A 13,573-nucleotide genomic window follows, 5' to 3' on the forward strand; every position below is an offset into this window, starting at 1 on the left:
CCTGACTGGTGTAAACTCAGCCTGACTGGTGTAAACTCAGCCTGACTGGTGTAAACTCAGCCTGACTGGACGCTTTGCTTAAAGCTCCGGATGAAATCAGCCGGTCGCTGATTTTACAAACAAGTCTGATGGAGTCAAACTGAGTGACGGCGTCTTCTAGCCAATCAGGAACCAGGGGTTGTGATGTCACATTTCAGCTCAACATGCTTGGTACCCCATGGCACCAGGCTGGTACCACGTAGCCGTTGCTACTGGGCCGAGGCGCCGGTTCGGCCGGACTGAGCGGTGCCACCAGAACAAACTCGTCATGAACCGCTGCTGCAGACAGTCAAACGGAGGTTTAATCAAAACCTGAACCGCTGGTTCCTCCTCCTCCTCCTCCAACAAGCCGAAACATGTTGAATGATTGTCGTTCTTTCCTGAGTGACACCAGGGAGCAGCAGCCAAACCGAGTCTCTAACTGAGTGGAGAGCAGCAGCTTGATGACGGACGTGACGCAGATCAACATGTTGTTGTTGGTCTCTAACGTTCTGTCCGCACATCACAGCTTTTATTCTGAAAGTTTTAACCTTTTTAAGTGGCACCTCCTCCACATGGAAGCAGCGTTTTAGGGAAACAAAACAGGATAAAAACTTTGCTGTTGCCTTTTCAAGTGGACAATGAAAACACCTTTTTGTGAAAACACTGAAGTTTTTCTCCCAGCCTCACCTATAACCAAGTGTGTACCAACAGGAACAGGTGAATCACTTGTCATGTAGCTTTATAATCCGATGTGATGCAGAGAAAATGTTTGACTTCGTCTCCAGTTTGCCGTTTGTCTTTCTGGTTCTCTCGTTTAGCTCTGACCTCCTGTGGAGCCTTCATTTCGGGTCCCAGGCTGCATGTTTAGCGCCTCTTGCAGGTGTGAAGACGTAATTCTCTGTGTCTCCATGTGGATGGAAACATTTCTGGAAACGATGCAGTGTGAATGCATGTTTCCGTGTGAATGAGGGTCTGAAGCAAACGGACCAGGTAATTATCACCAAATCTTCCTAAAATGTACTGATATTCTTTACCTTTTTGTCTTTATTCTTCAGGAGAATACTCTGAATGATCCTGACTTTGACTAGGACTAACCAAACAAACTTGCCTGGTCTTGTCTTAAGCACCATCTAATCTGAACATCATTTGTTTGTCCAGAGAAGAAGACAAACCAGAAGGTAAATCTATCCAGAGCAAATCAACCAAACCGTCTGGACTTTAACAAAAGATTCATCTCTAAACCTTAAACACAGAAAATACATAAACTCAGCATAATTACATCAGTTTAGGTCATTTCAGTTCATTTTTACAGCTCAGACTCACAACAGAGGTTTTCGTTCGATGTTGTGTAAAAAACAGATCATAGAAAATATAATCAGTTCAGTTTCAGTCATTCTATAAACTTCATCATCAGCAGAGCAGCCATGTTTACTCAATGATTGGTAAAAAGTTTTCTATCAGTTTGTTTCATTACCTGGTGAAGCTGCGTGTCTCTGCTGAGTTTTCTCAGCTTCTGAAAGCTTTGAGCTCCACTGCGGTTCTGGTGTCAGTGAAGCTCCTCCCACCAACACCTGGACCGGCCTCCGCCCAGGTGAGTCCACAGCGCAGCCAGACTGTTGGACCTGTGGGAGAACTCGGATTGGACCTGATCAGTGCTAAAACCCGACAGGTGAGTCCTGCAGAGACTTCCCTGCTGTTCGTGACAAACAGTCTGAACTCGCCGGTCCAAACCTGAAAACACCCAGACGGTTTCTTATCTTGTGTGAACTGATAGGATCAGGACGCGGTGCATTCCCTTCGCTGACAGACCTTATAGAACGAGCAGATATCATCCACAGCATTCCTGCATTAAACATGTTTTTATCAGCCAAACTGGAAACTTCAGAAATCACCAGAAGTTTCAAAGAGAAGCTGCCTCCAAAGCAAACTGATCCCTCCTGTTTTACTGTGTGAGCCTGAAATTATTTGAAATAATTTGGGGATATGGGCTGCACAGTGGCGCAGTTGGTAGAGCTGCTGCCTTGCAGCAAGAAGGTTCTGGGTTCGATTCCCGGTCTTTCTGCATGGAGTCTCCATGTTTTCCCTGTGCATGGTGGGTTTTCTCCAGGTACTCCGGTTTCCTCCCACAGTCCAAAAACATGACTGTCAGGTTAATTGGTCTGTCTAAATTGTCCCTAGGTGTGAGTGTGTGTGTGCATGGTTGTGTGTCTCTGTGTTTCCCTGTGACAGACTGGCGACCTGTCCAGGTGACCTGTCCAGGGTGACCTGTCCAGGTGACCTGTCCAGGGTGACCCCGCCTCTCGCCCGGAACGTTAGCTGGAGATGGGCACCAGCACCTCCCGACCCCACTGAGGGACAAGGGTGCAAGAAAATGGATGGATGGATGGAATTTGGGGATATGAACAGAGCAGTGAATGCTGTAAAACGTTTCCATCCGCATCAGTTTACTCTCTGGACGGCCACGTTTGGACCGCTGCTGAAGTTTGGTTGGAGGCCACACAAATGTTTTTTAAGCGCCGCAAACGGCCCCTGAGCCACACATTTAACAACACCTTTCTAATCACAAAATGAAGAAGAGAGAGGATGAACGATGCAATGAGGTTAAAGATGTACCTGCATCCCCTTATGCAGAACAACAGCGAGTGTGAAATGATAATAATTCAGTTTCTAAAGGAAATCTGACAGTTTTAGAAACAGACGAAGCCACAGATCAAATCTGGTCCCAGTTACTGATGAACATTTCATTCATGGAGTCACAGCCTGATGTAAGAAAGGTCTCAGTGGCCTAATCAAAGGTTAGAATGATCTTTTCAATCATTTTTTATGATAATTTTACTCTTAGAACTTTTTCATAGCAAATTTAAAATGAGGTTATTAAATGAGAATCAAAGATTTGTCTGCTTTATGACCAGTGTGGTGTGGGTTATATCGTTTCCTGACAGTCCCTGAATGCACCATGCCTGGGCTGAACTGGATGTTTTCTGCTTTCAGACCGAGTCCAGCAGAAAATACCAACAATGGGCGTTAAATATTCAGAGTCACGCTTTTAAAAGTCAGTGCAGGAAAATTTCCAAAACAAAGAAACAGATGAAGGGAGCAGAACCTCAGCCTCTGGTACCATCCAGAACCTTTTCCTGGTAAACAAGGAGATAGACAGAAACATGATGGATCTGCTGACAAAACAGTTTCAGTTTCCTGAAGATCTGGATGTTTCTTATTGGGTCTTTAGTTTTAGAAAGACGCTGAGGTTAAAAAACTCCGAGCAGCGATTCATTCAGAGTTCTTCCAGAGTTTTCTCCATGCATTTTCTGGACAAAACGTTTTTTTCTTCTGTGATGTCCAAACAAAAAAAGATGTTTATGTGTGAAATGTCCTGAAGGAGCGTGGTTCTGGTTCTTCAGGCTGGCAGACAGAACATGAAGGAACCCAGAGGAAGATGAACTACAAACAACTGATCTGCAAAATAAAAGAAACAAAAACTAAAACAATTCAAAATCACTAAGGCATGAACAGGGTATGGCAAGACCTTAACAACAAAAATAAGTCAGGATGAAGGGATTAAGACATTTCAAGAATAAACTGAGTATGGAAAAACCACCAAACATGGCGGTAGAGAGAGTGAGAGCTCCCCCTAGTGGTGAAACACATTTCAGCCAGTCTGAGCTGATTCTCTGTATATTTCTGAATAAATCGGATCTGCAGAAGAATTGGACGCGATGCAGGAGTATAAAAAGCTCCTGCTGTGATCTGATCTCTGGTGATGAAACACAAAACTGTCTCAGTCATTTGAGAGTTTAAAAAATGTTTAATTTCTATTTGAATCTGAATGAAAATGTCAAAATTTCACCAACATAAAAAATATAACTGTCTACCACCACATTAACATCTTTCCACAGATTAACGGACCGGTTGTAGGGTCCAGAGAGAAATTAGACATGTTTTGTGATTTCGGTGCTGCTGATGTTTTGGAAACGGTTCGTTACCAGGCTGCAGACCCGGATGGCTGCAGGAAGGAGCATTCAGCTGTTCGGTTCAGGAGTTTAGGAAAATTATGCAAATAAAAGTCGTTTGATCTCAAGAATCTAAAATACATTAATCTGAAATCACGTTAGCAACATGTTGACTCCCACAGAACCAGCTCAGTCAGAAATACGTGATATGAATGTCTTTGCTCCATGTTTCTAACAAGGTTTAAAGTTTTCTACTGCAGACGTCCAGACGTGGACGCCTTCTTCTCACAGACCCACCGCAGCAGCTGAGAGCACCACTCTTCGCTCCATGACCGGCTGCCTCTGTTAAAAGCTGCACAGCTCTGGGTTCTGCTGGTCCAAGATGTCTGCCGCGTCCAGAACCTGCAGAGGAAACCGGGGTCACTCAGGTCAGCGCAGAGGAAACCAGGCGGATTTAGCTGGTTCTGCTCCTACGTGACTCCTGGAGAACTTCCATCGGTCCACTTCCATCCAGAACCTCGGCTCGCTTCCTTCAGCCCGATCCAAACCTTCAGCTGGGCTCCGAGCTGATCCAGGAACTCCTGAGGACGTCAGACGTCTTGTTACTCCGCATTCGGAGACGAGGAGGGAAAGAAGCCGCTCACCATTTCCTCCTGGCTGCTGATGGTCACCAGATCGGCTCCGGTCAGCAAACACTGAGCTCTGCTGCCTTCCCAGCTGCTCATCGACGAAGACAGAAGGTAGCAGCTGCAGCCGAACCGCCTCCATCCTGCAGGGCAGAACACTGGCAGAGCAGAAACACTTCGTTCCTCAGGAAAAACCCACTTTAAGCTCATTGGAGATTATTCTGAAACCCCAAAATAAAAACTTTAGTTTCCATCAATGCATTTTAACCATGTTGGTTGATTACCCCAAAACAATCCATAAAATCCTTCATGTTGTTTTTAATGCTGCGGTTCTGAACAGAACCCTCACCAGAACCGCTCCTCATCCGGTCCAGATCAAGTTCTGCCGCCTTCAGACGGGCGTCCAGCCGGTCCCTCTGATTGGTCAGGTTCTGCTGCCTCAGCAGCAGCTGGCTTCTCTCTGCCGTCTGATTGGCCAGCTGTCTGCTCAGCTGGCTGAAATCTCTCTGGTCTGAGAATGAAAACAGGAAGTGTTACCTCATCTCTTCATCACCATCATCATCCTCACCCCAGGTGGAGACTCACACAGGAAACCGACCGCCACCACCGACGTCAGCAGGACGAAACTCAGCAGTCCCAGAAAAACTTTAGAACACGAACCGGTTCCGGTTCTGGTTCCGGTTCTGGTTCCGGTTCCCCTTTCAGAGGCGGCTCCCTCTGGTTTACCTCCTGCAATCAGATTCATCGATTCATCGTTAGTCGGCTGTAATGAAGCCAAAACGTTTTGGATTTAACGTAATAAAATCTTTATCTGTAAATCTGTTACCCAGAACCCGTCCAGAACCTGAACCAGGTTTCATCTTCACCTGGTTCCGGTTCTGCAAAGAAAAATCCCAAATTAATCATCTTTTACTGTCAGATTATTAATCAATAACCAGTTTGCACATGTTGATGATCAAACATTCACTAAATACTGAATTTTAACAACTAAAGCAGTAAAATTATTTATGTTTAGTTAATATTGTTTAAAACTGGTTTATGTGGTTAAATGAAAACCTGCAGAATGTGACAAACCTTTAATCTGGTTAAATAATTAGAGCAAATGATCAGTAATATAATCGTTATCTGCAGCCACAGTGTATGTAAATATATGAGCCTTAGAGGATCAGAGGAACTGACAGATTTAAAATCTGCATCATTTTAATTAACATATTTTCAGGCTTTTCTCTCTGGAACGAAGCAGCAGATTGAAACCGTCAGTCCCTCAATCTGTCGCTCAGAGAAAAGATTCAACCGTTTGTCCAATATTATGAAGACAAACATAAAAAGTCATAAAATGTGCAGCTACAGCTCAGAAAACAAAAAAATAATGAACATCGCAAACTCCAATAATCAATAATAAAATTGATAATCAACATTTGATAGAGACTGATTATCCAAGTAAGTTTGTAGAAAGTTGAGTGGAAGGACAAAATGTACCACCACGCTGTCGGGCTAAGTCTGTTCCAGAATGTGGAGTAGTTTCATCAGGACCTCCAGACTGACACTCTATGTGTTATAGATCTATGTATCAGATGAGCTTAATTATTAATTATTCTAATTATTTCAGATGCATCTGTTTCCTAATTGTCATCAGTTAAAATTAAAAACCCTGATTTTCCTTAAATTAGCATTCAAGAAGTAATTTTGCCATGAAACCCATCAGTTTGCTGCTGGACGTGACGTCCAGGCGTACCGGCGCGTTCGGGTCGCTGCTGTTTGGATCCGTCCAGGTCCTCCAGGTTGACGTAAACGTTTTCTTCTTCTGGCTCCATCAGCGCCGCTCCGTCCTTCAGACCGACCCGCTGGTCTGTTTCAGACATCTGATCAAGCAGCAGCTGACCCACCAGGTTTCTGTTCCTCTAACTCTGGAACCACAAGCTTCAAATTCTGACATTTACACTAAATGTATCATCGTTTTGGTTCAGAGCAGATTCCAGGTTCAAGTTTGATTATTTTTCATTTCTTTATTCAACAAAACCTGTTCTACACTCCGCTGGTGACAAAATTATTCATTTAAATTGACTGTCTGTGATTTCTGCTTGGCTGCCTAATCAATTTCCAAGATGTTATTATTAATAATAATAATAATAATAATGTAATTACTATTAATAATAATAACACATAAATAAGCAGAGTTAGCACTTTATAAGCACTATGACAATAAAGTTCACGGAAGATATTTTATCTTTTATGAATCAAACGCTGTTGAATGTTCACCACATCCGTCATTCTAACTCCTGACTCTCCACCAGGGGGCGTGACTGAGTGACATGCGTCATTGGAAACAATTCAGCTGCAGTACCAGCGCTCATCCCAAAGGGGGCAGCACCGAGACGGTTTTAGGCGACATTTTGTAGAATTAAACTAATTTATAAAATAAAAAGTCAGAATACACGCAGAAACAAAAATAAATAAATTTAAACATTTTATCTGAAAAAATTTGGCTTGGGGTTTAAATTTAGACCCAACCTGAATTACCAAGGAGACGACTTGTCCAGGGAGAACCAGCCTCTCGCCCAGATCGGCACCAGCACCCTGCTGACCAAATGAATGAATGAATGAATGAAAGGATGTACGGACAGACGGACCACGGAGACATTTTGTCCTTTGAGACAAAACCTGGCAACTGCAAGAAGGCAGTTTGCATCTATTTGTTTCTAAATTCACTTTTGGGACAGAAACTCAGTTTCCAAACCTTCCAGGATTGTTGTCAGTAAAGAGATTTTAACTTCTTTTTCCTTCGTCTGGAAGCTGGTCGATGCTGAAGCAGCCTGACTGGACGCTCGTTTGTTGGCTGCAGAAACAGAAACTTCCTGACTGTAGGAGCAGAAACAACGAATCCCACAAAAAATACTTTTATTCGTAAATTCAGTCTCAGTTCTGCACAAATTTCATTCGTCACAGACAAATATGAGAAATGTAGAAGCTGAAAGCAAATCTTCAGTGCAAATATTGGTGATTATTGGTCATTTGCTTCACTTCAGTCATTTCAATAAAATTTTAACTTGTTCCTTTTTGAAGGTAAAGTGACTCATTTCCTTCATGTCCCTGACTGAGGACTTGGAGCTTTTTAATAACAAAAAACTACAAAAACATTTTAGTTTCAGACATTTGGTATTTTCAGTTTAAGTTACAAAAACATAATATTTCTTAATAAACCATAAAATCACTTTAGAATCATTAAAATCATCATCCTGAGTCTTCAGTTTGAATCTCCAACCGGCATAATTTGAAGCAGGAACTCAGAATTAGTCCTAGTCAAAGTCCTGACAGGTCTAGTAAACATAGTCCAGCATGATGTGTGCGCGTGGATACCTGGGATACAGAGAAGTCCAGCCTGGAATCCGCTGGAGCAGCTCGTCATCCCAGTTAGACTTCCAGATGTTCCTGACCAACCAGAACAAACATCTGGCTGCCAGGTAGAGCGCTCCGGCTTTCAGGACGAGTTTCAGGAACCAGGAGAATCCACCGCCGCCGCCTTTACCATAGCTGCCTCTAGATCCAGATCCATACCCGGATCCATACCCGGATCCATAACTGGATCCATAATTGGATCCATACCCATAACTGGATCTTATCCAATAATCTTCATCATAATCTTCATCATAATCTGCAGAAAGAAAATCAGAAAAAGTCAAATCTGTGCTCAGCCTCAGAAATATAAATATATCCACTCTGGTTTTTATTGTCACATTCATACAATTAAAGTTAATCAAGTGAATCAAGTTTCACAAATTAACTGCTTATGGTTAAAAAAAAAAACAGGAACAAAATGTAAATGAATCGCTTTCCTCACATTCTCTAAAGTAAAGGATTAAATTCCTGTTCAACTGGATTTAGCGCTTTAGCATTAGCACAACTAATGCTTTAGTTAGTGGTAGCTGCCACTGCATTCATTCATCCATCCATCTATTGGTGGGAAAACTTCCGCTAATGTGCTAATAGCAGAGCTAACATCCTCTACCCACAATGCAGTGCAGCAAATGACATTTATTCTCTACCAAGAACATTAAATTGGTTGTGCTACATGTGTCATAGTGGACGTAAACATGAATTTAGCGCTTTAGCATTAGCTTATGCTAAATATCAAGTTGGTAAAACTCTTTAGCATTAGCTTTTGCTAAACATGTTGAAATAGTACTTTAATATTAACAGAACTAATATTAATGACTAGCGGTTTTTTGCTAGCGCAGCTAGCTTTATGGTTAGCGGCGCCTCCACTGGGTGACCTTTGCCTCGTTTCTGTAAATCTCTATAAAATGTGAAAACAGGTCCAGTGGAACTCATGTTTACCTCGGTTCGGATCCGACCAGCTGGGGCGCCAGGAAAGTTCCCTCTGAGGTTTCGGTTTCTTGCTGCTTTTCTTCTTCTTCTTCTTCTTCTTCTGCAGCGGAGTGTAGCACACCAGGCTCCCGCTGCCGTCTGTGTTCGTGCTGGAGCAGAACCGGTCCAGGTCCAACTGGCGACCGAAGGCCTGAGAGAAGAACCCGGTCGGGTCGTTCTGCATCATGCTCAGCATCATCTGGACCGATGGGTCCGGCGCGTCCTGGAGCATCTCTACGTCGTCATAGTAACCCATCTGCGTGAGGAGGGAGCTGAGGTCCAGCTGCGGGTTCTGCAGAAGTCGGATCAGTTGTGAGCTGACCTCGTGAGTTCCGTCGGATCGGAACCGTCCAACATCGGCGTCGTCGTGTTCTGTGACGTAGACCTTGCTGACCAGCCGGGTCTTCACCTGGTAACTGATGATGATGCGGTCGCTGTTGGAGACGCCGTCCGCCCCCAGGTTCTCCCGGACGAACGCCGGCAGGTCGGCGGACTGCGGGTAGGACTGGACGTTCAGGTTCCCGACCACGAAGTAAACCAGCTGGAGGGAGCAGAGAGGGAGTGGACCCGACCTCTGAACGAGACCGGCCGCCGCAGCACATCAAATGAACGGTTTGAAATATTTACAATCAAACTCTTTTCTTAAAGATTTTTAAGTATTTGTCTGTTTTCAGACAAACCTGATTGTCTTTGCTTAGAAATGAAGTTTTTAGAGGAGACTTATTAGGAAAGTTTTTTTTCTTCCATTTTTAGTTTGTACTGTTCTAAAAACCCAAAACATCCTGATGTTTGATAATAAATTTATGTTTTTAGTATCTGGAAAATGAGCCGTTTCAAAAACCTCCAGATATTAATATCACAAATCAACAGGCATTGCCATGTTACCTAGCAACCCCAGCAAAGCCCAGCCCGTTGCCTAGCAACGCCAGTAAAACCCAGCTGTTGACCTCCAGCAGATAGGTCAGCTGGTTTTACCGCTGTACAATGGCTGCTGGAAAACAAAAGTGTTTTGTTGACTTAGCATCCAGAAAGCACTTGCTTCATTCTTGTTAATTGTGCAGGAGGCTCCACTTCTGCTTGTCATAGAAGTATGGCTGTATGATTTATGGTCTGTTTGCAGCCATTTTCAGTGTAAACACTGAGCTGGGGGGGGCGGGGCCAGCAGCAGGCGATTTGCATTTAAAGTGACAGAGACTCTAAAGCAGAACTGAGCAGATTGAAATATCATCTAAAAATTATTTTGTGCAAAAAGTGTAATGAACATGTTTTGTAGCCCATAGATCTATTATGATAAATGAGCTATTATCTACTGATGTGAACATTTCTGCTGCTGCTGCTGCATTCAGTGTATTTCAGTATTATTCTGTTACTTTATTCTGCAGGTAGAGGTAGAAGTAGAAGGGACCCCTGGCCTGGTGCCTTGACTCTTCTTGTCTCTGCTGGATGCAGCCACTGCTGAGCTTTGCTTCTATTAGCAACACGCTGAGCTGCACCACATATCGGATTGCAGCCATCACTCCGAGGACAGCTTGGAGGCAATATTTAGCAGGATATAATGTCATATGCTTTACGTTCCTGCCATCGATGCTCTCTGGCTATAAGAACAGGCTGGAGCTCATGGTGTAGCAATAAACAAAGAACAGGGTCTAGAAAAAAAGGCATTCTTCATCACAGTTAAATATTTTCCTGAAATCGTGCAGATGGACCAGTCCAAGTACTTCAGGCTTTTTATCAAAGTGGAGCCACTAAAGACGTTCCTGCTCCTGCTTTTAAAGATTTACTAAAAAATCATCTGGAGCTCAAATTCTGTCATTTTCAGCTCAGTGACTAGTTTCTTCTTTTCAGTCAGTGAAAGCAGCGGATGTAAACGGCAACACTCTTCAGTCTGGATGCCGTTACTGAGGGAAGAAGCCGTCTAACATTAACCTGAGTTCAGCCAATGAGGCCTGCAGACGTTATGGACGGAGAAGTACGGAGCGCTGCTGACCTGCCTGGTGCTCTTCTTCTTCTTGGGTTTGTGGAGAACAGGCAGAAGTTCCTCCATGTTCCCAAACCTGTGGAAGCCGTAGGCCCCGTTCTCCGGCTGACACCCCGACACCAGCTGACAACCGGAGGGACATGTTTACACGCCGCTTCGTTAGCAGGACGGAGGCAGAGCGGAGCGCTTCACCAACCTTCATGGCGTCCGCAGAGTGGTCCGGTTCAAAGGTCACGCAGTGGTTGGAGAACCAAAACAGCAGCTGGAGGCCGTGGCGAGGAAAAGGACGACCGAAGCCAGACGTGTCCAGGTGGTCGAGGGTGTGGATCTGCCACAGAACCATGGCGGCGCCAACATGGACGCCAACGCTGAAGATTCCTGAGGAAAACATGACAGAAAGGAACAGGAACGATTCATCACCACCTTCAGGCCGTCAGCCTGACCAAAAACAACCAACAAATTCAACTGGAAAATACTAAACATTTAATTTTATTAAGGAGGCCAGTTTTATTTAACCTTTTATACAAATATCATTTATACAAATATCATTCTTTTAATTTAGCCAGTTTTCTTTAGACGAACATTTCTTTTGGACATGGAGTTATTCGTTGCGACTCAGGTCGGCTCTTTCCAGATTGTCTCATTTATTCAAGCCAGAATCAGTTATTCGTGTTGCCATGTTGGGTCATCCAGCTGTGTCCACAATTCAAACATTAACTGTTTATCTGAGGTGAGTTTAAAGAATCTGAAGAGAACATGTAAAGACCCCAGGCTGGGATTTGAACCCAGAACCTTTTTGCATCGATGCGTTAAAAACTCACATTTAAAAGCATCACTTCATCTCCTGTAAACATCGTTCCTGTCATTTTGGCCAAAATAATTCTGCTTTACAGTTTAAATTAGCTTCTTTTATTATTATACTGTTATTTATCATATTTTGTTTAATAAACAGTGTTTCTATTAAAATACGGTTTGTTAAACTGTACTTTAATCACCGTGATTTATGCATTTCCTCTTCATATAACCTGCAGATTGTCTGAGTAAAATGAACAAATAATGGCAAAAGTGGACAAATATTATTGAGTCTGATTTTACATTTTTACCCAAACATTTCTCAGAGACTGAAGTGCATATTGTTTTCCTGTTGTCATCATATAATCCAGATTCAGCTTTAATAATTTAAATGTTTATCATCTTAAAATAAAGAATAAATGAACGCGAAAACATATATCCGTTAAAGAAGAGAGCAGAGCCTCCTACAGAAGATTAAACCGCCTGTCAGGCTGTTTTACCGTCTGTTTTTCTGTCTGTGTTGTCAGATCTTCTCAAGTTTCCGTCCTGCTTCCTTGTTTTCCAGCAGAGGTGACGCCCCTGCAGCGCCCGACGTCAGATACGACGTCAGATACGTGCTCGTTCACGTCGGTTCCAAACGCGCGTTCAAGTGTGACGGCGTCCCTGCTGCGTCAGTCACGCGCCTCCTCGCTCCCGATGCTCTCCTTTTCCCAACAACCAGAAGATAGATGTTTCGATTTCAGGTGAGCTTTAACCTTGAGAATCGGTTCCGGTCCGGTTCTGGACGGGAAGTCTGGGGCCTTAGGAAGGTGTTGAGGGGGAATCTGGCCTGATCGGGCTTTAAATGTCCTCCATTCCCTTTTGTTTGGTCCTCAATGCGACCTGCGGCCTGTGAAGCAGCGCGCTTTCCTGCTGGCTTCATGCGGAGTGACGGCGTGCGTTCTCCGGTGCCATGGCCCAGAGCGGACCGGTGGTTTTATGGGTCAGCCTGTGTTATAACGGGCCAGATTCTGATAGTGGCCGTGACGCCGCTAGAAGGAGCTGGTTTCATAAAGTTTTCCGTCTCCGGTTCAAAGCGTGATGTAACGGCAGTGTTAGCTTAGAGGCTAACTGGTCCTGGAGGCTGTCAGGGGGTCCAGGACGGCTCCTGCTGGGTTTTACCCTGCTTTAGTTGTTTTAAAATTCAAAACTTATACCGGCTCTTAACCTCAGATAAATCAGTACATTTAATATATGCTCCATGTTATAACAGGGATGGAAAGTGCAGCCTTTGAGAGCCGGTGTCCTGCTTGTTCAACACCTGAATTCAAAATGTGACTCAGAGCTCTGCAGAACCTGCTGAGGTTCGGATTCAGACTTTAGTTCAGGTGTGTTGGTGCAGAAATGTCTAGGACCTGCAGGACACCTTGTGTGGAGGTTTAAATCACAGAAAATAAAGTTCTTCAGGTTTCAATGTCAACAGGTTTGAAGCTATCAGAAAGGTTCTGGTTTAATTCTGACTGGAGTCGTTGCTTAGATATTAACATCTGACCCAAACCGGACAGCTGAGACAATCATTCATCAGTTGGTATGATCAGAAACCAATAAACTGATCAGGAACCAGAACACCGATCAGGAACCAATAAACCGATCAGGAACCAATAAACCGATCAGGAACCAGAACAGCGATCAGGAACCAATAAACCGATCAGGAACCAGAACACCGATCAGGAACCAGAACACAGATCAGGAACCAGAACACCGATCAGGAACCAATAAACCGATCCAGAATCAGAACACCGATCAGGAACCAATAAACCGATCCAGAATCAGAACACCGATCGGGAACCAATAAACCGATC

General features: G+C 43.9%; 4 protein-coding genes across 15 annotated transcripts in view; 1 reads left to right on the forward strand and 3 right to left on the reverse strand.

Moving 5' to 3' along the window:
* LOC103472328 (stonustoxin subunit alpha-like) overlaps positions 1 to 1,578 on the reverse strand; it is a 5,959-nt gene extending 4,381 nt beyond the window's left edge. Inside the window, exon 1 of the mRNA XM_008421878.2 lies at positions 1,496 to 1,578. The gene's annotated coding sequence lies outside the window, so the exon portion shown is untranslated. The remainder of the gene's footprint in view (positions 1 to 1,495) is intronic.
* Positions 1,500 to 6,703, reverse strand: LOC103472310 (CD209 antigen-like protein E). Of its 5 annotated transcripts, none has more exons than XM_017306638.1 (7): positions 6,333 to 6,699; positions 5,183 to 5,326; positions 4,947 to 5,108; positions 4,616 to 4,755; positions 4,446 to 4,552; positions 4,269 to 4,373; positions 1,500 to 1,643 (listed from the first exon to the last, which is right to left on the reverse strand). In XM_017306638.1, exons 1-7 carry the CDS (start codon positions 6,457 to 6,459, stop codon positions 1,568 to 1,570), a joined length of 861 nt encoding a protein of 286 aa, XP_017162127.1. In that variant the 5' UTR covers positions 6,460 to 6,699; the 3' UTR covers positions 1,500 to 1,567. The 5 variants fall into 5 exon arrangements, with proteins under 5 accessions (XP_017162127.1, XP_017162128.1, XP_017162122.1 ...); XM_017306639.1 differs by lacking the exon at positions 1,500 to 1,643 and adding an exon at positions 1,650 to 1,864 and having other exon boundaries at positions 6,333 to 6,698; XM_017306633.1 differs by lacking the exon at positions 1,500 to 1,643 and adding an exon at positions 2,354 to 3,477 and having other exon boundaries at positions 6,333 to 6,703.
* Positions 6,704 to 6,784: 81 nt separating this feature from the next.
* LOC103472298 (uncharacterized) lies at positions 6,785 to 12,335 on the reverse strand. Of its 7 annotated transcripts, none has more exons than XM_017306623.1 (7): positions 12,233 to 12,335; positions 11,137 to 11,318; positions 10,950 to 11,063; positions 8,933 to 9,503; positions 7,955 to 8,249; positions 7,335 to 7,456; positions 6,785 to 7,177 (listed from the first exon to the last, which is right to left on the reverse strand). In XM_017306623.1, exons 2-7 carry the CDS (start codon positions 11,281 to 11,283, stop codon positions 7,098 to 7,100), a joined length of 1,329 nt encoding a protein of 442 aa, XP_017162112.1. In that variant the 5' UTR covers positions 11,284 to 11,318; positions 12,233 to 12,335; the 3' UTR covers positions 6,785 to 7,097. The 7 variants fall into 7 exon arrangements, with proteins under 7 accessions (XP_017162112.1, XP_008420048.2, XP_017162110.1 ...); XM_008421826.2 differs by having other exon boundaries at positions 6,788 to 7,177; positions 7,955 to 8,237; positions 8,933 to 9,536; positions 12,233 to 12,334; XM_017306621.1 differs by having other exon boundaries at positions 6,788 to 7,174; positions 8,933 to 9,536; positions 12,233 to 12,334.
* A 29-nt stretch (positions 12,336 to 12,364) lies between these two features.
* patl1 (PAT1 homolog 1, processing body mRNA decay factor) overlaps positions 12,365 to 13,573 on the forward strand; it is an 11,919-nt gene continuing 10,710 nt past the window's right edge. For both annotated transcript variants that reach the window (XM_008421786.2, XM_008421795.2), the window contains exon 1: positions 12,365 to 12,475. In XM_008421786.2, coding sequence (XP_008420008.1) covers positions 12,461 to 12,475 — 15 coding nt within the window. In that variant the 5' untranslated portion in view covers positions 12,365 to 12,460. The remainder of the gene's footprint in view (positions 12,476 to 13,573) is intronic.

The sequence above is a fragment of the Poecilia reticulata genome, linkage group LG1 (assembly GCF_000633615.1).
Source record: "Poecilia reticulata strain Guanapo linkage group LG1, Guppy_female_1.0+MT, whole genome shotgun sequence".
Lineage (NCBI taxonomy): Eukaryota > Metazoa > Chordata > Actinopteri > Cyprinodontiformes > Poeciliidae > Poecilia > Poecilia reticulata.